Raw genomic sequence first — 22,637 nt, 5'->3', positions numbered from 1 at the left:
CCCCAAGACAGTGAAGCAATCTTTTAAAATTAGTATTACATTTTTTTGATTACATGTAAAGACAATTTTAATGTTCATTTTTTATAAAATTTTAAGTGCTGAATTTTTTCCCTTCCTTCCTACCCTTCCCCATCCCTAAAATGGTAAACAATTTGATGTAGGTTATATATGTGCAATCATGTAAACCCTATTTCCTTATTAGTCATGTTGTGAAAGAAGAAACAGTTTCAAGCCATCCTTTATTAAAATTAAGTGCTTTATTAGCTAAGTGCTAGTACTGTGATAAGCACTGGGGAAACAGATGTAAAAGTGAATCAGTGCCTACCTTCAGACAACCTACATTCCTTTGGGGGAGGCAACAAACAAGTACTGAAGATCTACCAAGCCGATGGATGGTCATCTCAGAGCGTAAAGGGGAAGGCTGGGAGGATTGACAAAGGCCTGCTGCGAAAGGGGGCTTTTGGAGTCTTGAAGTCAAAGATGCTGAAAATTGAAGGTAAGAGGACAGGGAATTCCTGGCTTGGGAACAGCCAGGACATGGAGTGAGGAATAGGGGCATTTCGGTGGTGCTGTAGATAGAGTGCCAAGAGTCAAAAAAGATTCATCTTCCCGAGTTCAAACCCTACTTCAGACACTTACTAGCTGCATGACCCTGGGCAAGTCACTTAACACTGGTTGCCTCAGGTTCCCCATCTGTAGAATGAGCTAGAAAAGGAAATGACAAACCACTCCAGGATCTTTGCCAAGAAAACCCCCAAAAGGGTCACAAAGAGTCAGACAAATCAGACAATCACAACATAAGAAATAGGAAATATACTGCTATAGATGGATCAGAGTGTGGATAGGAGAGACAAGTGTGAAAATTCTGGAAAGGTAGGAAAGATCAGGTTATAAAAAGTTTTAAGGGGCAGCTACCTGGTGCATTGGATAGAACATGGACCTTGGAGTCAGCAGGACCTGAGTTCATATCTGACCTCTGACACTTGACACCTATTAACTGTATGGGGGCAGCTAGGTGGTACAGTGGATAGAGCACAAATGCAGGAGTTAGGAGGACCTGAGTTCAAATCTCACCTCAGACCCTTGACACTCACTAGCTGTGTGACCTTGGGCAAGTCACTTAACCTCAGTTGTCTCATCCTGGGCCATCTCCAGTCATCCTGATGCATATCTGGTCACTGGATTCAGATGGCTCTGGAGGAGAAGTGAGGTTGGTGACCTGCACAGCCTTCCCTCACTCAAAATAAAGTCAAGTGCAAGTCATGTCATTATTTCTCTGATGGCATGGTCATCTTCAGCAGTGAAGAACAAACATACACATTAGCTGTGTGACCCTGGGCAAGACACTTAACCCTGACTGTCTTGCCCCCCCAAAAAAATCCTAAAAGGCTTTAAAAGAAAAATAGGGGAATTTTTACATTTGATTGAAAAAGTATTTAGGAGCCACTGAAGTTTCATGAGAAAGGGACAGCAGAAGTGAGCTCTGGGAAAAAGAGAAAATGGCAGCTGGGTGGAGGATGAATTGGACTGGGGAAAAGTCCTGGTACACTGATTGGGAGGTTATTGTAACAGTGGAGACAAGAGGTGATGAGGGCCTGGATTTGGGGAGCGGAGTGGCTATATGACTGGAGGCAAGGGGGCTGTACACAAGAGACATGAAGGCAGAAGCATTTAGATTTGGCAATGAACTGACTGTGAGTTTGGGCAGAGAGAGGGGTCAGAGATGAGACTGAGGTTCAGGACATGAGCTTCAGAAATCATCTAACTGAATCTCTGATTTTACAAAGAAGGAAACAGAGGCTTGTAAAAAAAAACCATAATGGCTATTTTCAAAGTAACTGCTGGGCCCTATTCATGGGGCTAAAGGAATTAAAAAGATAAATGAAGCCTGTCCTTTGCCCTCTAGGACTCATTGGAGGAGGAGGGGAAGAGAGGAGAAGGCCAACTTTCCACCCAGGTCCAAGTCTTGGGACTAAGCCTCAGGCCTTTGCTCCATGCTGGCTCCTTTCAATTCAATTAAACAAACATTTATTAATTGCCTGCTGTGTTCAAAGCACCATTGCTAGTGATTCAGAGGCAAAACTCAAAACAACCTGTGTCCTCAATGAATTTATGTTCCTAGTGGGAGAAGGCAACGTACAGATATGAGTTTATACGAACCAACAAAGAGGAAAAACATCTCCCCAGATGGGCCTTCAGTGAGGCCTTGAAGAGCAGGTAGAACCTCAGATATAGTTAGAGAGTTTAGGATGCTAAAAGTGAAGGAGGGAGGAAGGATGAGGAGAGTATGTTAAGGGAGTAACATGAAACCAGACTGGAAAGGTAGATGATGGCCAGATTATAGAGGGTCTTACAGCCAGGCTGAGGATCTCATATTTTATACTAGGGGCAACAGGAGCTACATATTGTAGAAGGGTGGAAGGATGTCGGTGGTCCATCCTGGGACTTAGAATATTTTGGTAGCTGTGTGGAGGATAGATTGACAAAGGGAGACAATGGAAACCAGGAGACCAGTTAGGAGGCGAGAGTCAAGGTTAGAGGTGACAAAGAGGCTTGAAAAGTCTATGAGAGCAGAGATCAGCAGGTGTATGGAGGAGATATTGTGGAAGTAGAATCAATAAGATATGTCAACTGATTGGAAGTGAAGGCTAAGGGAGAGGGATGTGTCCAGCATGGCCCAAGGGAGGAAGACTGTCAACTCAGTGTAATTAATTTCCAATATATTGGAAAAACCTCTAGCTGGGCTCTGGTGCTCCATAGGAACTGACCGATCCCCATCAGGACACATCCAACCAGAGGCCTTAGGGCTGAAAGGGAATTTAGAACATAGAATGTCAAAGTAGGATGGAACCTTAGAAAAACATAGAATGTTAAAACATAACACAAAACATGTAGATGGAGATTGGGTTTGGGGGGAGAGGTATATGAGATTGTCATTCTTTCTAGGTGGCAACTGAGGTGATGCTGGGAGATGGGACAGAAGAGGTCTCACAAATACGTAGTACATTAAGGTTTTCAGAAGGAATTTACACATATTATCTCAGTCGATCCTCATAAGCCTATGAGGTAGCTGTTATTATCATCGCTTTCCATTTTACAATTGAGGAAATTGAGGCAGATAGAAGCTAAATGACTTGCCCAGAGTTCCACAGCAAGGAAGCATCTAAGGCCAAATCTGAACTCAGGTCTTCCTGACTCCAGGTCTAGAGCTTTATCCAATTTTAGATAAAGGGCTTTGGAATACGGATTAGCAAAGCAGGGAGGAATCTTAGAACAGAGAATATCAGAGCTGGAAAGAAACCCTGAATCACAGACTATTAGAACTTAGAAGATCAAATGCAATTGCCCGTAAGGGCCTGGGCAATATAGACTGTCAGTCCAGGGAATGGTAGAGCTGGGAGGGACTTTAGCATCCACCTATTCTAACCACTTTATTTTCCTGAAGAGGAGCAAGAGGCCCAGAGAGTTTCAGTAACATGCCCGAGGTCCCAAAGCAAAACTGCAGCCCCTCTGAGGCTGCCATCCAGACCTCATCACGCTATTAATGGAAACCCAGCCAACCCCAAGACAATTGCCTGGGCCCTCAGCATCAGAGCTTCAAGGCAAGAGTCTGGCCCAGCTCTTTCAAAGCAATGATTTGTCCCAGCTTGTGCCCGGCAGACAGGCTTTAGGGGAAAGGCTGTTTCTTGGCTGCCTGTGAATTGAGGGCTCTTATCTGTGCAGTGACTCACTGGGGTAAGCATGTCTTTGTACAGCCAGGCCAGGGCTAGGGTGGTAACCTCAGGGCCTGGGGTGGGGGGAGGGGCAGGAGGCAGAGCCACAAAACCAACCCAGGACAGATTTCAATCCCTCAGGCATGCTGGCATAATGCCTAAACCCAGGTAAGCCACACCTTCAACAGTGAGCCAGAGTCTGGACATGGGTGCCTTCTCTCTTTCACTTTCCCCGTCTAGGGCGGGAGAATCAAAAGTTCTCATGGCATATTCTAGCTGGGTGTTGGAACCAACTGATCCCCATTGGGACACATTCAACCAGAGGCCTTTTGGGCTGAAAGGGAATTTGGAACATAATGTCAAAATAGGATGGAACCTTAGAAGAACATAGAATGTTAAAACATAATATCAAAAACTTCAGTAAACAGAATATTAGAGCTGAAGATGCCTTAGAGACCATCTGGTCCAAACCCCTTACTTTACAGATAAAGAAACTGAAGCCCAGAGAGTTAAGTACCTCATTCAATTTCACACTACTAATCAGGATGTAAATTCAGGTTTTCTGCCTCCAAAGCTCATACTCATTTCAAAAAGCTGTAGCTTCTTCTAGATAAGTTCATAGGGTACATCCAACCCCCACCCTCAGGTAGCCCAACAGAAAGGATATGGAGTGGTGGATTGTGAGCAAAGAAAACTTGCTTGGGATTCAGATGAATTAAATTCACTATGAGTGTGACCTTGAGTAAATCATGTCCCTTTTCTGGGCCAATTCTGTATTCATTTCTGTGGGATTATGGGGCCTTCTACCCTTGGTGAGGGAATGAGAAGCACTCCCTCCCCCCTCCCTTCCCCCACACACTACCCCACTATGTACTTCAACCTTCTTCTCGATGACTAGAACATCACTAGGTATGGCCCTTCTAGGTATTTCCTCTTCACAGGGAAGCCTCTAGAATTAAGTAGAGGTATAGAAAGGAAGATGGAGGAAAGAGATGAAGATCATAGATAGATAAAGGGACCTTATATTCCATTGAGTCCAAACCCTTTATTTTATAGATGAAAAAAACTGGGGCCAAGAGGGGTTAAGTGACTTGCACAGAGTCACACAGATAGTAAGTATCTGAGGCAGGATTTGAACTTAGGTCTTCCTGACTTCAAGTTTAATGCTTCATCAACTATACCATACTGACTGTCATGGTAATTAAGAAGCCCCTTCTTAGGGAGAAAGGGAGAGATATTGGAAAAGGGAAGAAAGGAAAATAAGATAAAGTTCAGAAAGGGGAAAGTAGAGAGAGTGGGAGAGTGAGAAAATGAAAGGAGAAAGTGAGAAGGAAAGAGGGGAGGGGGAAAGAATGAGTAGAAAAGGAAGAGGAGATGAGAAGAGGGAGATGAGGAGGAGATGGGTGGAATGAGGTTGGGGAGAAGAGACAGAAGAACAAACACTGAAAAATCAGTCAGGCAATAAATATCTATTAAGTGCCTACTATGTGCGGGACATTGCACTAAGCTAGCACCAACTGACTTGGTATCGGGTTCTGGGTACTGGTCCCTGTCTGCTAACCTGTTGAGTGACTTCTGCAGGGTGTTGCTGTGGGAGGGGCTGGGAATTTAGAAAGTCTGGAGTCAAATTTCAGTTCTGTTTCTTCTTCGCTGTATGAGAGCTGGGACAGGTAAGTCACCTTACCTCTCTGGACCTCAGTTTCCTTCTCTGTAAAATGAGGCAATTGCCCCAAATGACCTTGTAGGTTCTTTCCACCTCTAAAATCCCATGATACAAATTCCTAAGTATATAAGTACTATGAGAAGGGGAAGAGGAAGGAAGGGGAAGAGGAAGGAAGGAGAAGAAAAAGAGTGGAAAAATATGGAAGACAAAGAGGAGGTGGGGGTGGCGTAGGAGGTGGGGAAGAGGAGGGAAGGGAGACCTTCAGCACAGCTATGATTTACTGTTGGTTTGGCAGTCATTAAAGGGAGTAAAACTGGGAATGCACCCAGGCTGGGCAGAGGTTGGGATGGAAGCCCAGCTCTCTCCCATGCTCACTAGGGCTGGTAAGGACAGGGAGTGGGGGGGAGGGGTAAGGGGCAGCCCCTCCCATCTGGAACCTTCCCAGACCCCAAGTCAATCCCTTAACATCCACAGATTCCAGGAGTTCCCAACCCAAACCCTCCCCACTTGGTCCCACTGATGGACACAATGGATCTGGCCTTGGCAGAGACCCATGTGGGAGCAACTTGGCCCCAGTAGGCTGCCCACTTCATAGGATTATAGATTCAGAGTTGAAAAGGACCTTGGAGTATAGAATGCCAGAGCTGAAAGAGACCTTAGGTCACAGAATGTAGGCTGGAAAGGATCTTAGAAGCCACATAGCTCACTGATCTCTTAATTGCCAAATCCAATGGCCTTTCTTCATTCCCTGTCCTCCTTGACCTCTCTACAGCATTCAGGACTGTTCAGTAACCCAGACACTTTCCTCTCTAGGCTTTCCTAATCCAGCTCTCTCCTGGTTCTCCTTCTGGGGAGGAGGGGTGTCTCTCCTGTCCTTCTCAGTCTCCTTTGGCAGTTAGTCATCCACGTCCCACTCCCCTTGAAGCATGGGTGTTTCTAAGACTGTCCTAGATTCTTTTCTCTTCTCTCTGCACTCATCTCTAACCAGGTGACTCTGGGTTCCACAGTGAATTCACCATCTTTCCCCGCAGGCTTCTATCCAGGCTGTGCTGATTCCCTTTCCCAACATTCCTCAAACTCTCTGATTCTCCCCCCACCCCTGCTCCAATTACTCCCTGACCTTCAATGAGGAAGAAAAGACAAAAACAAGCATTTATTAACCTGTGCTAAGTGCTTTACAAACATCTAATTTAATTGTTGAAAACCCTGGGAGGTAGGTGCTATTTTTACCCTCATTTTACAGTTGAGGAAACTGAGGAAGATAGTGGTTAAGTGACTTGTCCAGTCACACAGCTAGTAAATATCTAAAGCTGGATTTGAACTCAGATTTTTTAACTCTAGACCCAGCTCTCCATCCAGTGGGGCACGTAGGACCTATATGATTACCTGTGTACTTGTATTGATCAGTAACTTACGAACTCTTTGAAAGCAGGGACTGTTTCATTTTTCCCTTTATATTCCTTCACACCTAGCATTGTGTCTGTGTAGGGGCTTGGTAAGTATTTGTTGAATAGAATTTTCTCACTTTGCAGGTACCAAGATCACCTAGGCAGGAAATGGCAAAGCTGGAATTTGAACTGGAGAAGGAAATGGCAAATAGCTCCTGTATCTTTACCGAGAATGGTGTCACAAAGAGATCACAAAGAATCAAACACAGCTACAAAATGACTGAACAAAGATGGGGAGACTTAGGTTTAAAAAGGTGAACCCCAATGCTTTGTCTCCATAAGCCTTTACACACCAGTGTGACGTCACTGAAATAAAACCAGCAATCAGGACTCTGATTCTTTTAGGATGGGATGGAATTGAACTGGGATTTCATTGTTGAGGCAATCTTCCAGGGAAGAATTTTCGATACTAGATGGCACCTTCTCTGAAATGTAGCATCTTAGTGCAAGGGACACTAAGAGGTTATAAGGGACTTGTTCAGGGTCACACAGCCAATCCAACGCCAGAGGTGGAATCCAAGCTACGTCTGCCTGACTTTGAGGCTAACTCTCTACCCATTATACCACACAGCCTCCCAGAGGGTGGTGCAGCCAAAACGTACACTTTTGGGGGGATTTCCCCTCAAATATACTACATGCCTCTTCCCCACACCTCTCCCCTCTTAATCCTCAAAGATGGCAGGAAACAGGAGCCCCTAGTTTTCCTACTGGAACTGCTGTCTCCGTTTAGGCACCAGGCCAGCCTGATTCCTGGCTCTGCTCTGAAATCCTGAGGTCCCAGCTGGGAACTTCCCCCTCCCCCCCCCCACCTCTCCTCTCCCCCACCCCATTTCAGGAGGGATCCCAATTATGTCACATTTCACCCACAACTGGACTCTCTGGACTCTCCTCTTGTTCCTTTTCCTCTTTCCCCTCCTCACCATGCACCTTGCCCTCCACAGGTATCCTCTACCTCTTTCCAGTTTTCCTTTATGAGATGGCTTCCTCCGTTAGAAGGTAAGTTTCTTGAAGACAGGGACTGTATAGCTTTGCATCTGAATCCCCAGGGCTTAATGAATGCATCCATCTCTCTCTCTCTCTCTCTCTCTCTCTCTCTCTCTCTCTCTCTCTCTCTCTCTCTCTCTCTCTTCACTCTCTTTGTCTTTCTTTCTCTCTCCCTCTCCCTCTTTCCCCCTCTATCTTTCCCTCCCTCTTCTCTTTTCTTCTCTTCTCTCTCATCTCTGTTTCTCTCCTCCCTTCTCTTCTCCATTCTCGTCTCTCTCATCTCTTTTCTTTCTCAGTCCCTTCTTCCTTTTTCTCTCCCTCCCCCTTTGTTTTTTTTTCTCTTCTTCTCATTAAGATCACAGGCCCCTCAGGACATAACTACAAGTAACAAGTGGGTTGCAGAGAGGTAGTTTTTTGCTCTGTGTAAGGAAAACCTCAACAATTAGAGCTGCTTCCAGTAGAATGGGCAGCTTCAGGAGACAGTGAGTCCTCTCTCAGTGGCTGGTGGGTGACTGCTTGGCAGGGATCGTGGGCTCGTAGGCTTTAGGAACTGGAGAGACCGAGGGGAGGGGGTGGTCCTTGAGTCTGATCCAGGTCCCCTGACCCCAGAATTATGATGTTGCAAAGGGACTGCCTGTTTCTGGAACATACCCAAAGAAATCCCGCACACTTCTCTTATAAATTGACTACGTGTCAGGCGCCTGTGCTAGGAGCTGAGAATACAAGACTGAAAGAACCCCAACAGACTTTGCACTCAGGAAGGTTACAGTTTATTAGAGAGAATACGTATGTGTGTATATATGTACATGTATTACACGTTCCAGCCAAACTGGTCTATTTTGAACACGCTGTCTTCCATTCCCTCTTTCCCACCATTTCTTGGAGCCCCTGGTTGCCTTCAAAGTTCTGTGCAAGGGCTCCCTCCTAGAAGAGGCCTTTCTTGATTTTCCCACCCTTCAAAGTGGTATTCTATTTGTTTTGTACTTCTGAGTGAGTCCACTACAAATTTATGTTATAAATTTTCAAATGAGCCCTCACTGCTGCTAGGCAATACTACTATACCTCTTCTATCAACTCACTCTCCCACTCTCCACAGCAGCTTTTCTAAACTTTTTCATCCTTCCTCAAGGCTCCCATGGCTCCTTCCCCCTCCCCAGCTGATATTCATGCCTCATAGATTACAGAAAAAATTGATCTCTCTTTTCTCCCCTGTTCCTCATCTTCTATTACTCAGATTCCTTCTTCCACTACTTCTTCCTTCACCCTCTTATCTGCTCAAGAGATCCCATTCCATCCCGTCTTCTCCAACAGATTCCCCTCCTCCCCCATCACTTCCATTTTCATTTCTCTTCAGTATCTCCTATCTACTGGCTCAACCCCCACTGTCTACAAACATGCCATGTTTCCTTTCACTTGATCCTTCCGTCTCTGATAGCTGCTATCCCATATTTCTTCTGCTTTTTATAGTCAAATTCCTTGAGAAGGGTCATCTACAACAGGTAACTCCACTTCTCTTCCTCTGACTCCCTTAATGCTACAATCTTCATCCTTCTTCAGCCTTCAACACCATCAATCATCCATCATCTGACCCTTGATATTCCTTTCTCTCTAGGTTTTCAGGACACCTCACTCTCTCTCCTGCTTCTCCTCTCACCTCCCTGACTACTCCTCCTCTGTCTCCTTTGCTGAATCCTCATCCAGACCATACTCGTTAGCCACAGTGTCTTTCAGGATTCTGTCCTGGCCTTCTCCTCTTTCTCTGTACTACTTCACTTGGTGATCTCATCAGCTCCCAGGGATTTGATGACCTTCTCTACGTTGATGATTCTCAAATCTACCTTCCTGCCCTGACTTTTCTGCTGACCTCCAATCTCACATCTCCAGCTGCCTTTCAGACACCTTGATCTGGATGTCTAGTAGACATCTTAAACTCAACATATCCAAAACTGATCACATTAGGTTTCCCCCTAAACCCTTCCAAATTCCCAATGACTGTGGAAGGTAACACCATCTTTCCAGTCCCCTAGATTTAAAACCTAGATGTCATTCTCAACTGTTCCCTATCTCCCACCCTGCCCCTCTCCCACCATATCTAATCTGTAGCCAAGGCCTGTTAATTTTACCTTTGCAACATATCTCCACTATGTCCCTTTCTCTCCTGTGACACTGTCCCTACTCTGAGGTGGGCCCTCATCCCCTCATGCCTGGATTAATGCAATAGTTTTCTGGTGAGTCTGCCTGTCTATAGTCTTTCCCTGCTCTAATTCATCCTCCATTCTGCTGACAAAGTGATTTTCCTATAGTGACCAAGTCACCCCCTTAGTCAATAAATTCAGTGGTATTCTGTCACCTCCAGGATCAAATACAAAATCCACTGTTTGGTGCTCAAATACTTTCCTAACTTATTCTCCCCCAGCCTCCCCACCCCATTCCATCACTGCCTTTCTGGTTGCCTTATACATTTCACAACCCCACATACTCTTTGATCCAGTGACTCTGGCCTCCTGGTTGCTCCACAACAAGACATTCCTTCTCTTGGCTCTGAACATTCTCTCTGACTGCCCCCATGCCTGAAATCTTCTTCTTTATCTCCACCTCCTGACTCCCCTTTATGTGGCAATTAAAATCCCACTTTCTGCAGGAAGCCTTTCCTAACCCCTCTTAATCCCAGTGCCTTCTCTCTCTTGATTATTTCCTATTTATCCTATCTAGAACTTGTATGTACATCATGGTTTGCACGTGGTCTCCTCCATTAGATTGTAGGCACCTTTAGGGAAGGGACTGTTGTTTGCTTCTTTTTGTATACCCAAGGCTTAGTACACTGCCTGGTACACAGTAGACACTTAATAAATGCTTATTGACCCAACAATTTGCTGATCTGTGTATTTGTATCTACTCTAGTAGAAAATAAGTTCCTTACTATGCCCAAAGGGCTATAAAAATGTTCATACCCTTTGACCTATCAATACTACTTCTAGGGCTGTATCCCAAAGAGATCATAAAAATGGGGAAAGGACCCACATGTACAAAAGTATTTATAGCAACTCTTTTGTGCTGGCTAAGAACTGGAAATTGAGGGAATGCTCATCAACTGGGTAATGGCTGAACAAGTTGTGGTATATGAATGTAATGGAATACTATTGTTCCATAAGAAAAGATGAGCAGACAGACTTTGGAAAAACCTGGAAAGACTTATATGAACTGATGCTGAGTGAAGAGAGCAGAACCAGGAGAACACTGTATACCGCAGTAGCAACATTGTGAGATGACCAAAGTCAAGAAGACAACTCCTCTCAGCAATACAAGGATCTAAGACAATTCCAAAAGACTCATGGTGGAGAATGCTATTCCCATTCAGAGAAAGAACTATGGAGTCTGAATGCAGATGGAAGCATACTATTTTTTCTCTCTTTTTTGTTTCTTCTTTCTCATGGTTTTCCCCTTTGGTTCTAATTCTTCTTTACAACATGCTTGTTGTAAAAGTGGAAACTTTTATATACATCTCCTATATCAGATTGCATACTGTCTTGGGGAGGGGAGAGAGGAAGGAGTAGGAGAAAATTTAAAACTCAAAATCTTAGAGAAATGAATGTTGAAAACTAAAAATAAAAAAATAAATACTTTTTAAAAAGAAAAGTTCTTTGAGGGCACAGTTTCTTTTTATTTTTCTTTGTATTTCTGGTGCCTAGCACATTACCTGGCAGGCACATAGTAGGTAATTAATAAATGCTTGTTGACTTGACTTGAATTGAATGGAAGAAGCGGAGGAAGTAGGGGAGGGGATTTTCCTTACCTACGTGAGGCAGCTCAGCTTTCTGAGAAGCTAGAGAAATAACAGATTCTTCCAGGAATAATCCTCCTGGAGTCTGGTGGATGGCTGAGCTATTTCCAGACAGAATTTTGTGTCCAATCCAGAACTGGTCATTGGAACTTGGCAGGGAGGTGGGCAGAGGAAGGAGGGGAAGGGCATGCCTGAGAACTGGGGCTAAAATGGAGACAAAGTCAGTTGCAGTGTCACTGAGAGGGTCCTGCATTTGGAGTCAGAAAAATCCAACTCCGCCACTAACTGGCTGTGTGACCCAGGGCAAGTGTCTTTCCTTCTCTGGGCCTTAATTTCCTCAAGCCCTAAGATCTCTTTTTGTTCTAAATCCTATGGTTCTATGATTGCTCCTCGACCCAAGGGTGAGGAGGAAGGGAAGCAGCCCAGTCCAGGGCTGCACCAGACACCAGAAAGCAGAAACAGCCTCTTCCTGGCCTCCCCTCAGCAACTTCCTTCCTCTCCATTTCCCTCTCCCTCCCCCTAGTTCAGTGAGTCAGTTTTCACGTAAAATATAGAAAAAGGTTGCTGTAGTGAGTGTGCCAGGAGGGCTCTGTTATTGGTTGAACCCCATCTTGTCTTCTCTTCTCTTATCCCCTCCTTTCTATCCTTTGCTCTGTAGCTGCACACACACCCAACATCCATCCTAGGTTCCCTCTCTTTCCCACAAGTACATCTCCTGTGGAGGATGCTCCTTTCCCCAGAACCACATACACAGTTCCCCAGTCTCACTCAGGTCCCACCACATCTCTCTCTGTGCACAAATATCCAGCTCCTTCCCCTCCCAATCCCACACCCAATGCCTACACTTCTTCACAGCTCTCCTCTGGTACACAAAACTCCTTTCTCATCACAATTTCATACACAGTCCCTGAACTATATAATTCTCTCCCCATCTCAAATCTCCAGTCATATATAACTCCCCACATCACACACATCCACCCCTTTCTCCCCATTATAACTCCAAACACAGCTTCTACTATGTGTATATATATAATATATATACACATACATATGATCCATATACACTACACATATATATGTATGTGTATACACACATACTCACACACACACAGCTTCTTGCCCAGGGCTCCTCTATCATTACAAACCCCAGACTGTGGGGTCTCATGGCTAAGATCCATCTCCCTGTCCTTCCCTGGTTGCTAGTCTCCTACCATCTGACTTACTTTCCTGTTAGTCACCTACCATCTGATTTACTTTCCTGTTCACTCTTGTAATCCCTAATACTAACCTTCTCTCCCACCCAACTTCATAAGAATTCCTCTAGGCTTTCTCAGCTTACAGGGGAGCTAAAAGGAGTTGCCACCTCTCAGTCTCAGAAAAACTTTCCATGATTCTCCATCTCTGACCTCTCCCACCTCTCAATCCTTATCACTCCTTTTTCCTGTTTTCTGCCTTAGCCCACTACTGGAGCTTGTGTAGTAGGGACTTAATTCTTATGCCACCCATCAGTACAATCTCAATTATCTCTTAGCCTTGGGCACATGCTCAACATACAGTAGGTGCTTAATAATTGTTTGTTGGATGTAGTTGATTTCTGGTCAGATCATATTTTAAAGTATTTGTTAAGTCCTATACACTACATTTTAAGAAGGATTAATCAAAAAATTATAATGAGGGAAATTAGTTAATGAGGGCCCAGAATTTAGAACATATACAAATGGGATGGGATGATCATTTACTCTCTTACCTGATGGCTTTTGGGTAAGGAAGGTTGTGGTAAACAATTGAGTGGGGGAGGGGCAGGCTGCTCTACCCCACCCACCATCCGTCTCCCATGTGTCCCCAAACTCAACATGCCTTTTTACTTTATTTTTTCCTTCATATTAGGTGAGTAGAGAGAGAATGAACCAAATTATCATCTTGTGAGCTTTGAAAGGTCAAAAGAAGCATCCCACATCACCTCAGCAAATGGAATTGGTAGCAGCAGTGTCTGAGTCTGGGAAGAGATGGTCCTAAAAGAGATCTGCTTGACCCGATCCAGCAACAAATTGACCTCTTGACAGAAACACTCAATCCCTCAAGACATGGCTTTGCTTATGTCATTCCCTGATGTGAAGGTGGTGGGAGTCTGGGATGGGAGAGAAGCATTCCCAGTGCCAGGATTTTTGAAGTATCCCTCTGTCTCATATGTACTTTACAGGTGTGCCTGACTACCTTTAGAATTTATGACTCCCCAGAGACTGAGTGAGTGCAGAGGAGAAAGTGTACTCCTGCTTTGGGGGATGTTTTTTCTAACTTCTCTTCTTGCTGTAGCTTCTCAATAAATATTTTTTTTGTACAAGCTAATTGATGTTAACTGGTTGATTGATATTAGGGGGAGCACACCAGATGGGGGCTCTTTCTGAGGATCCAACCTTCCAGAATTAGTGGGATATATGTGTGTATGTCTGTATGTGTGTGTGTGTGTGTGTATATACAATATATACACAAATATATATATCTCTCTCATCTCTCTATCAGTCTATCATCTAGAGAGATACAGTAGAAGTCAGAGAAAGTAAGTAGAAGAGATGAAGAGGGAGAGCATTCCAGGAGTGGGGAAGAGCCAATGCAAAGGCGTGGAGGTAGGAGATGAAAGGTTGTAGGAATAACAAGTGGACCATCATAGATGGATCATGAACTGTGGGAGGAGAGTCAAGACTGGAAAAGTAGGGACCAAGTATTTTTTTAAATCAAATTTAATTTTTTTCAATAAACAAAAATGAATTTCATTTCCCTTCTATTTCCTTCTCCACTGGAAAAGAAAAAAGAAACCTTTTTAACAAAAATGTATATATATGTGTGTGTATATATATTTATACATATATATATATAGTCAAGAATAAAATTTTCTAAATTTTTTTCGATGTCCAAAATATGTCTCATTTTGCAACCTGAGGAAGTCGGTAGCACCTCTAGCATAAGGGCTGCTGAATCCTTTTCAGGGCTGCTCATGCATCTTTAATGTTCACCTGATTCACCCAGCTCTCACCTGTGGCTGCAAAAAGCTGTAGTGAGCACAGTGAGCACAGCCCAGAAACCATTTTGGCAGATGGGCTAAACTAGTTTGAAGGTTACAGTGAGGACTCAGATCCTTTGGTAAGTTAGGGGAGTGTCTACCCTAAACATGTGAAGACTTCCCCCAGTGGAATGGGCAAATGAGAACAATTTCTTTCAACAGCCATGAAGGCTCCTGAAGCAGGCTCTGTGGAGCACTTAGAGCTTGGTCAGACATTGAAGACACCAAGGTCATCCACTTCATCCATCATCATCATCTTGATTTTTTTCTGCCACCAGACTGGACCCCAACATAAAGATGCCATTTTGGTCCTCTTAGAGCATGAGGGATAACAACCAATCAACCTAATTCATTATCCACCTTATAGAAAGCTGTTTGGTCATTGCACTGCAGAGTTAAGTCTTTCCAAATTGTTTTTCTTTACAACATTGTTGGTTGGTCCTTCTAGTTCTGCTCACTTCATCCTGCATCAGTTCAAGTCTTTGAAGGATTCTCTGAAACCTCTTTCGTCATTTCATTATACACAATAACATTCCAATACAATATAGTCAGTCCTCAACTTTGGAGGAGGGAGGAAGTAAATTTAAAAAAAAAAGTGAGTGTTGATACATTGTATCTATGGCAAATAGAAAGTTACGTTTCCATGACCACAAAAAAATTGTAATCTTTCTCTAGAAATTGCTGAAATACTATTTCTAACCCAACTTAGCCTCCTACTCTTTAGACTAATATTGTATCATTCCCCTAGGGGATTTCTTCCCTTTACCCCTTTCCAGATACCTTTTATGTACTGTTTACTCTAATTAGAATTTCAGTTCCTTGAATGTGTGCTAGCACATATGCACTGTCTTCCCTTTGGCTTGTATTTGTATTCCCAGCACTTAACACCAAATCTGACATATTATAAGGGCTTAATAAATATTTTTTCTTAGCTATAGAATCTTGTAATCCCAGTATTAATTATGATCTTATTGAAGTATGATTTATAAAGGTTATGCTTAGAATTTCTGCCTTTAAAAAATTATTTAAAATGTCTGTCCTAATCTACTTTTATAAAGGTTCTATGTGATAATGAGATACATTTATAGAATGTACTTGTTCAGAGGGTCCCACCAGACTGGTACTATGGGTTAGAGCCTAACTGAAACAAAAACTTGAGTTTTAAAGAGGTGCAACAAAGGTACGGGTGAACAAGACCAGGGAAGCCCCCGTAGGATATCAATCACTCCACTTGTGCAAATCATAGCCTTCGTTTTTTTCTTTACTAAGCAGTCTTGAATAAGAAAATGAAAATGAGATTACTTATAAAATCAAGGGAATGTCTGAAGCTGTGAAAGTCAAATGCTTGAATATTAAGAATTGACTACCCTGTAATTTGTTCATCCATTCCATGACGCATGAGTGCCCTTTGAAATTCTAGTTCTTTTCCACTACAAAAAGCTGCCACAAATCTTTTGTCCATGTGTGTCCTTTTCCTCTTTCTTTAATCTCTGCTAGGTCAAAGGGTATGCACCATTTCTGAGCATAATTCCAAATTACCTTCCAGAATGGTTAGACCAAATCAAAGCTCTGCCAATAGTGCCTCAATGTGCCAATTTTCTCAAAGGGGCTGGGTTTTGAAGAGGCTGAAATGACAGACAGAAATTTATGTACTATCCTAGTGGTAATAAGGAAACACTGGAATTTACTGAGTAGGTGGTGACCTGGTAAAACCTATGCTTTACGAAAACCACTTTGGCAGCTAATTGGAGAATAAATTGGAAAAGGAAGAGGAAGGATCCCAATTAGGAGACCTGCAATAGTTCAGGCCAGAGGTGATAAAGGCCTCAACTAGGGTGGTAGCTGTGTGTGTGGAGGGAAGATATATGTGAGAGATGTGATGAAGGTAGAAAGTACTTTGGGCATTGGACTGGGTTTGGGGGGTGAATGAGAGTGAGGAGTTTTGTTGTTTTTACTTTCACAGCATCTCTCATATAGGCATCTCTGCCTCCATTATGGCCCAAGCAGAAGTCATTATCTTTCCTCTCAAAAACTCCCCTCTTTTGAAATTCCCCTTTATGTTAAAGGCACATCACTATCCATCAGTTCTAAATCTCCAGGTCAGCCTCAACTCCTCTCTCTCATTTGCTGAGGTCCCAAGCCTGGAAAGGCAGAACTGGGCAATGGGTATTAGTCACAGCCTTGCAGATTTAGACTAAGTCATTTCCGAGGCCGGCGGTTCTCTGTCCACTCTGACTCAGGTGCTTTGGACCAGGTTATATTTCTGATACTCTCTCAAGTCTTGACTCAGAACGATCTACCTTGTTCGGATACTCTTTCTTCCACTCTGGTTACTTTTACGGTGTTTCCTTCATTGGTCTTGCCTTTTTCCCCTTCTCTTCTTCCCCCTGGGACTTTCTCAAGGATCAGTTCTTGGCCCTCTGCCCTTCTCCTTCAGCCACTGCCAGGCAAACTCCCCCTCTTAGGCTGTTCATTGACTCAGGCCTTGAAGTGAAGCTGGAGGAGGTCAGCTGTCACCCTTTCCACTTCCTATCACGACAGTTTGAAACTACCCCACTCTCTTTTAGTGGACACATCTGAAAGGGACATTCCTGGGCATTAGTTGTCCCACTTCCTTATCTCTCCTAACTGAGATGGGACACAGACCATCCCAGGAAGCTATTTCTCACTCTAGACATAGCACAGATGACTCCTAAGTATCCCACTTCATCCCCTTTAGCTGATACTATCTCTCAAAGCACTTGGGCAGAACCTGGTCCTTAGCCAAGCCAGGATTCATTAATCTGACCAGCTAGCTATTTTTCATATCCCCAGAGGTCGCAGCTGTCCATGGCAACAATGATAACAGCCAGTCACCCAGGGTCACACAGCTATCTAGTAAGTGTCTTCCTGATTCTAGATCTGGTGCTCTCTCCACCTAACCGTGATTGAATTCAGTCAGAGCCATGGCAGGATTTATTGAATTCAGGGCTACCAAACTCTGGAACAAGTAACTCAGTGAAATGGAACATTTTCCATGTCATAGGATGCTAGTATTCATAATTGGAAGGAATCTTAAAGATCATTCAGGTTAGCCTCATCGTTTGACAGAAGAGGAAATGGAGGCCCACAGAGGTTAAGTGGTTCACCCAAGGTCACAGAGGTAATATCCATCCTCCTCTCTCTTCTCACACACAACCACCACCCTAGTCCAGACACTCATGACCTTTCATCTGGACTACTGTAACTGTCTCCTGACAGGTCAGCCTTCCATCAGTCTCTACCGCTTCCCTTAAAAATTAATAACTAATCATTCTAATTATTTATTCATTAATCATTTAAAATTAATGATTAATATGAAGATTCAAATGAATAATTAATGTATTAGTGGTTCAAAGTAATCTTGAATAATCAAGATAATCTTAAGGCACGAGCCTGACCATAGTATTTCCTATGTCAAAAGGACTCCCTATTTGCATTCAGAATAATACTGATTTTTCAGTCTGGTCATTAAAGCCTCCCACAGTGTCTACTCTACTTTCTCGGTCTTATTTCTCATCACTCTCCTTTCACATCCTCTGGACAACTCAACTTTCCCAGAATTCAACATTCCGTCTCTGGGTCAGGCATTGTCACCAGCCGTCCCTTCATTTCGACTTTTTCTAATCTTTACCTCCAAGTCAAGAGCTACCTTTTCCCATAAGCCTTCCCAGTTTCCCTCCTCACATTACCAGTATATTTGACACATTTCCTCCATTTAATGTAAGCTCCTTGAATGCTTCACATCTGGTTTTGTAGCTGGAGACAAACTCCAATAGTACCCTACATGCCGCCCATTCCATGAAGGCAGTAGAACTGAGATTTGGAACTGAAATTCTCCCACTCTGAGTTTCAACTTGTCCCCCAAGGATGATTTTTGCCACAGAACTACCCAGACGAAGAGGACTGGACCCAATGACCCCTGGAGGTCACCTTCCATCTCTAAGGTTCTATTATTCTATGACATGGACAAGGAGCCTGGAGTGGAGAGATGAGGGGCTCTCTCTGCTGGAGTCAGAGAGGAGGGCAGAGTCACCTACCTCCCAAGCAACTGAGTGAGAGGGATTGAGGAAGCCAGGCCCCGGGGGACTGGGAGGTGGGGAGGAAGACCTCACCTACGAGGCAACTCTGTCTGGCCCCTCTTTTTCCATTAGAAGGACTGGGGGGAGTGGTAGGGAGGAGGAGGAGGAGAGTGGGAGAGTGGGAGAGTAGGAAGCAGGTGAGGTTCTGATATTCTCAACCTGAAGGACAAGGGCAGCTGGGGAGGGAGGGAGGAAGGTTTGGGGTGGGGTGGGCAGCTGTTTGGAAGGAATGCCTGGCTCAAGACAGTTGTAGGTAGGTTGGTGGTAAGAATACTGGATCTGGATTCAAAGAAACTTGGTTTGAATCCTCCTTCTGGCACTGTTAAATTACTTAAGTTACTGTCAGCTGTTAAGTTTCTTCTCTTCTCTGGTCCTCTGATTCCCCATATGTAAAGTGGGAGGGTTAAACCAGTACTGGGTGATCTGTAAGGTCTCATTTAACTCTAAAATCCTCAGGCCCGATGAAGGGTTAGATAGCCTCTTTCTTCTCAAAAGGCAGGAATGAAAAATTGTCATTAACCTGACTCAAGGTTGGGCACAGAGAAAGGATAATGGGTGTCCCAGACTTAAAAGGTAGAGGGGTTGGGGGATCAAGGAGCAGAAGGCATTAGGCACCCAGAAGCATGAGAAGCTGGAGCATTAGCTGGAGCTATCGTTGGCCAAGGGACTGAGTAGGAAAGGAAGCCAGTCCCTCCATGACCTCGGGCAGCTAAGGGGTCTAGGCCATAGAACAAAGGAAATGAGGGAACCCGGCTGTCTTCAAGACAAAAATGAAGTGGGAGCTCTTTCCCTTCTCTGCCATGTCCATAGTCCAGGAAAACTATAGGAAGCGGCAGAGGTACATATCACATGACACTGTAGAAAGGACATTGCCCTTGGAGTCAAAGTGTCCAGGTCCAAATCCCACCTCTGCATGCCACTTCCTCTGAGCCTCAGTTTCCTCCAATCCTTTGTAATGTAGGGAGGATAATGCTTGTGATACCTCTCTCACAGGGCCTTTGTGAGGAGAGCATTTAAAATGCTGCCCAAAAAAAGTGAGCTATTCTTACTATTTGGATCTGGGGGTAGGGGTGGGGGCAGGGAATGAGGTTTACTGGGAGGTGGGGAAAGGGATCTAGGACTGGGGGTGGGGTGGGGTGGGGGAGGTTGGAAAGACAAACTCTGGGACTTTATCATTTTTCCTAGGGCTTTAAGAGGATTTTCTCCTACTCTCCTCCTGTTCCTGTGGTGTGTCTGCATCTGAAGAAGAATCCTCTGGCTATACCTGGTTTGCAAACCAAGGGACTATGGGGGGTGAGGAGGGGGAGGCAGAGCTTCTGGGAGTAGAAAACAGAGATTCTGGGAAGGAGGGTGGTTGGCTCTGGGAGGAAGAGACTTCAGGAATTCTAATTCCTGCTCACTACTCAAGCCTGGCATCTTCCCATCCCACAGGTAACCACTGGGGTTCATCCAGAGCCGGTGGCATTTGAGTGGGCTGGGGCCAGTCTTTCTCTGGAAAGATCATTCTCCCCATTGGTTGACTGTAAACCGCAATCATGTCTGGATACAACTCCAATCGCTCCAGTAATGCACTCAACATCCCCTTCATGGGTAGTTCCTATGCAAGTCGTCCTGGCAGCTCCAAGTACAGCCCACCCAAAGCCATCAGCTGTCCTGGTCGCCCATACTGTTCTGTCTGCCCAAGCCGGAAGGAACGTTGTGGCTCCCCCAACAAGATGAATTCCAGGAAACTCCCCATGAACCGATGCTGCAGCCCCAAGGCTGACGACCCATCTGCTGACAACCCTGACTCGACTGCCAAACCAGCCTGCCGGGGCCGCCCTCACTGCATGCTCTGCATGGACCGCCCTACAAACCCCTCCTTCCTGGACTGTCTCATTCAAGGCATAGATTACCTGGACCGCTCCCTGAACAATGAAACTACCCCAGCCCCGGCCAGCAACTCCAAACTCCCTCCCAGCAAACCAGCCTTAAAGGAAGTGGGTCAGGGTGGAGCCTCTAGCGAGGTGAACATAGCCAGCAGCTCCTCTGGGTCCAAAACATCCCAGAATACCAGCGTCAACTCCCTGCAGTCTGTGAACAGCAAATCCAGCAACAAAACCAGCCTTGCCAACCCTTCGAAGCCAGGGAACACCAGTCTGCAGGACGATCCTTGGATGGGGGCGAGCATCCAGATCAGTCATATCCCCAAGATATGGGAGACCATCCAGGCAGGGTGGGCTGCCCAGCCTGACCCCAAGGCTGCCTTGTGGTGGTGACATTGGCTCCAGTTAGGATACTCTCGTTTTCTCCTGCAAAATAAAACGTTAGTGAGCAGCATTTATGGTCTCTGTGCTGGCCAGCCCCCAGGGGTCTCTCCATAGGCTCAGTTTCCTCTGTTGTTGAAATGCCTAGATTGGGAGTGAGGAGACCTGTATTCCAATCTTGGTGGGGTAACAAACAAATCACAGAACATCCGTCTCTAGGCCCGTTTCCTTAGAGCTGAGGATTTTAGAGATCACTAGGTCTTAACTCTTCCCACTCACCCCCTTTTAGAAGATGAGGAAACTAAGGCACAGAAAATGTCAGTGACTAGCCCAGGGTCACTAGTAAGTCTCTGAGACAGGATTTAAACCCAGGTCATTCTGACTCCAAGGCAAGAATCATCTCATCCACTTGGGGACAGGGAAGAATGAGAAACAAGGAAATAGGTTAGCCTACTAGAGTCTGCCTCTCAGGCATGTGAGTCAAGTGAGATGTTATTTGTAAAGCACTTGTTGTAAAATTTGTTAAGTTTTTAGTTGTACCCAATTCTTCATGATTCCATCTGGGGTTTTCTTCACAGAGACGTTGGAGTGGTTTGCCATTTCCTTCTCCAGTTTATCTGATAGATGAGAAAACTGGAGTGAACAAGGTTAAGTGACTTGCCCAGGGTCATACAGTTAGTAAATGTTTGAGATCAGATTTAAACTCAGGAAGATAAGCCTGGCACTCAAGTAAATACTTGTTCCCCTTCCAACCCAACTAATTAGCTATGAGGGGAGAGGTTGATGGGTCAAAGAAGAGATTTATTTATTAAACAAATATGGATTTATTGAGCACCCACTGGGTGAGATATGGAAAGTTTAGATGACCAAAGACTCCAGGAAAGTTTAAGAACTTTTTTTTTTTGATGTAATTGAGGTTAAGTGACTTGCCCAGGGTCACATAGCTAGTGTCTGGGATCAAATTTGAACTCAAGTCCACTGCACCACCTAGCTGCCTTAAGAATGCTTCTGTCTGAGGAAATCTCTTGATAACTTGATGGAGGAGGTAGTGCCTGAGTTGGGCCTTGGAGGAATCTGAGAATGATTCGAGCAGGTAGAAGTCAGGAGAGAAGGAGGAAGATGCAAGCATAGGTTATGTGGTTGGAGCAAGTCAATCAATAATCAACAAACATTAAGCACCTACTATGTGCCAGATACCGTGTGCAAAGTGCTAGGAATACAAAAGGAGGCAAAAGAGCCCCTGCCCTCAAGGAATTTACAAGTTGGGAGAGGGCAGATTGAGATCAGGGAACTGACAGAAATCTCATTTGTTGGAAGGTGGAGAATTTGAAAGGGAAGGAGATGCCTCTGCAAAGGAGCATGGGATAGGGCAGAGGTGGGGAACCTGCAACCTCAAGGCCACATGTGGCTCTCTAGGTCCTCAAGTGCAGCTCTGGGTATGGTAATAGGCCTCTACCTTTGAATCTGGGTTCCAGGTACTCACTATGTGCTACCATGGACAAGCTCTCCATTCTTCAATCTACTCCTTTATAAAAGGGGTTTAATAATCCTGGCGCACCCTGCCTGTCAAGGTTCTCATGAGGGAATCACTTCATAAAGCTTAAGGCATTGTAGATATATGGGAGATCATTAGGAAAGAGGGCT

General features: G+C 44.6%; 1 protein-coding gene and 1 long non-coding RNA gene across 6 annotated transcripts; both read left to right on the top strand.

Moving 5' to 3' along the window:
- The first annotated feature begins 204 nt into the window (after positions 1–204).
- Positions 205–13,892, top strand: LOC140508589 (uncharacterized). The gene is made up of 4 exons (XR_011968470.1): positions 205–496; positions 6,909–7,078; positions 7,766–7,820; positions 13,477–13,892. It is a non-coding gene; the product is annotated as an uncharacterized lncRNA (long non-coding RNA).
- A 3,827-nt stretch (positions 13,893–17,719) lies between these two features.
- LOC140504371 (uncharacterized) lies at positions 17,720–21,066 on the top strand. Of its 5 annotated transcripts, none has more exons than XM_072609217.1 (4): positions 17,720–17,789; positions 19,741–19,781; positions 19,933–20,014; positions 20,179–21,066. In XM_072609217.1, exon 4 carries the CDS (start codon positions 20,283–20,285, stop codon positions 21,003–21,005), a length of 723 nt encoding a protein of 240 aa, XP_072465318.1. In that variant the 5' UTR covers positions 17,720–17,789; positions 19,741–19,781; positions 19,933–20,014; positions 20,179–20,282; the 3' UTR covers positions 21,006–21,066. The 5 variants fall into 5 exon arrangements, with proteins under 5 accessions (XP_072465318.1, XP_072465316.1, XP_072465319.1 ...); XM_072609215.1 differs by lacking the exon at positions 17,720–17,789 and adding an exon at positions 18,621–18,720; XM_072609218.1 differs by lacking the exon at positions 17,720–17,789 and adding an exon at positions 18,621–18,720 and having other exon boundaries at positions 19,933–20,040.
- The last annotated feature ends 1,571 nt before the right edge of the window (positions 21,067–22,637 follow it).

The sequence above is a fragment of the Notamacropus eugenii genome, chromosome 5, assembly GCF_028372415.1.
Source record: "Notamacropus eugenii isolate mMacEug1 chromosome 5, mMacEug1.pri_v2, whole genome shotgun sequence".
Taxonomy (NCBI): Eukaryota; Metazoa; Chordata; class Mammalia; order Diprotodontia; family Macropodidae; genus Notamacropus; species Notamacropus eugenii.
This window is presented reverse-complemented; position numbering and strand designations above follow the sequence as displayed.

Bases quoted from the DNA above. Each gene is read 5' to 3' on its own strand.
- LOC140504371 (XM_072609217.1), top strand. From the start codon at position 20,283: ATGTCTGGATACAACTCCAATCGCTCCAGTAATGCACTCAACATCCCC.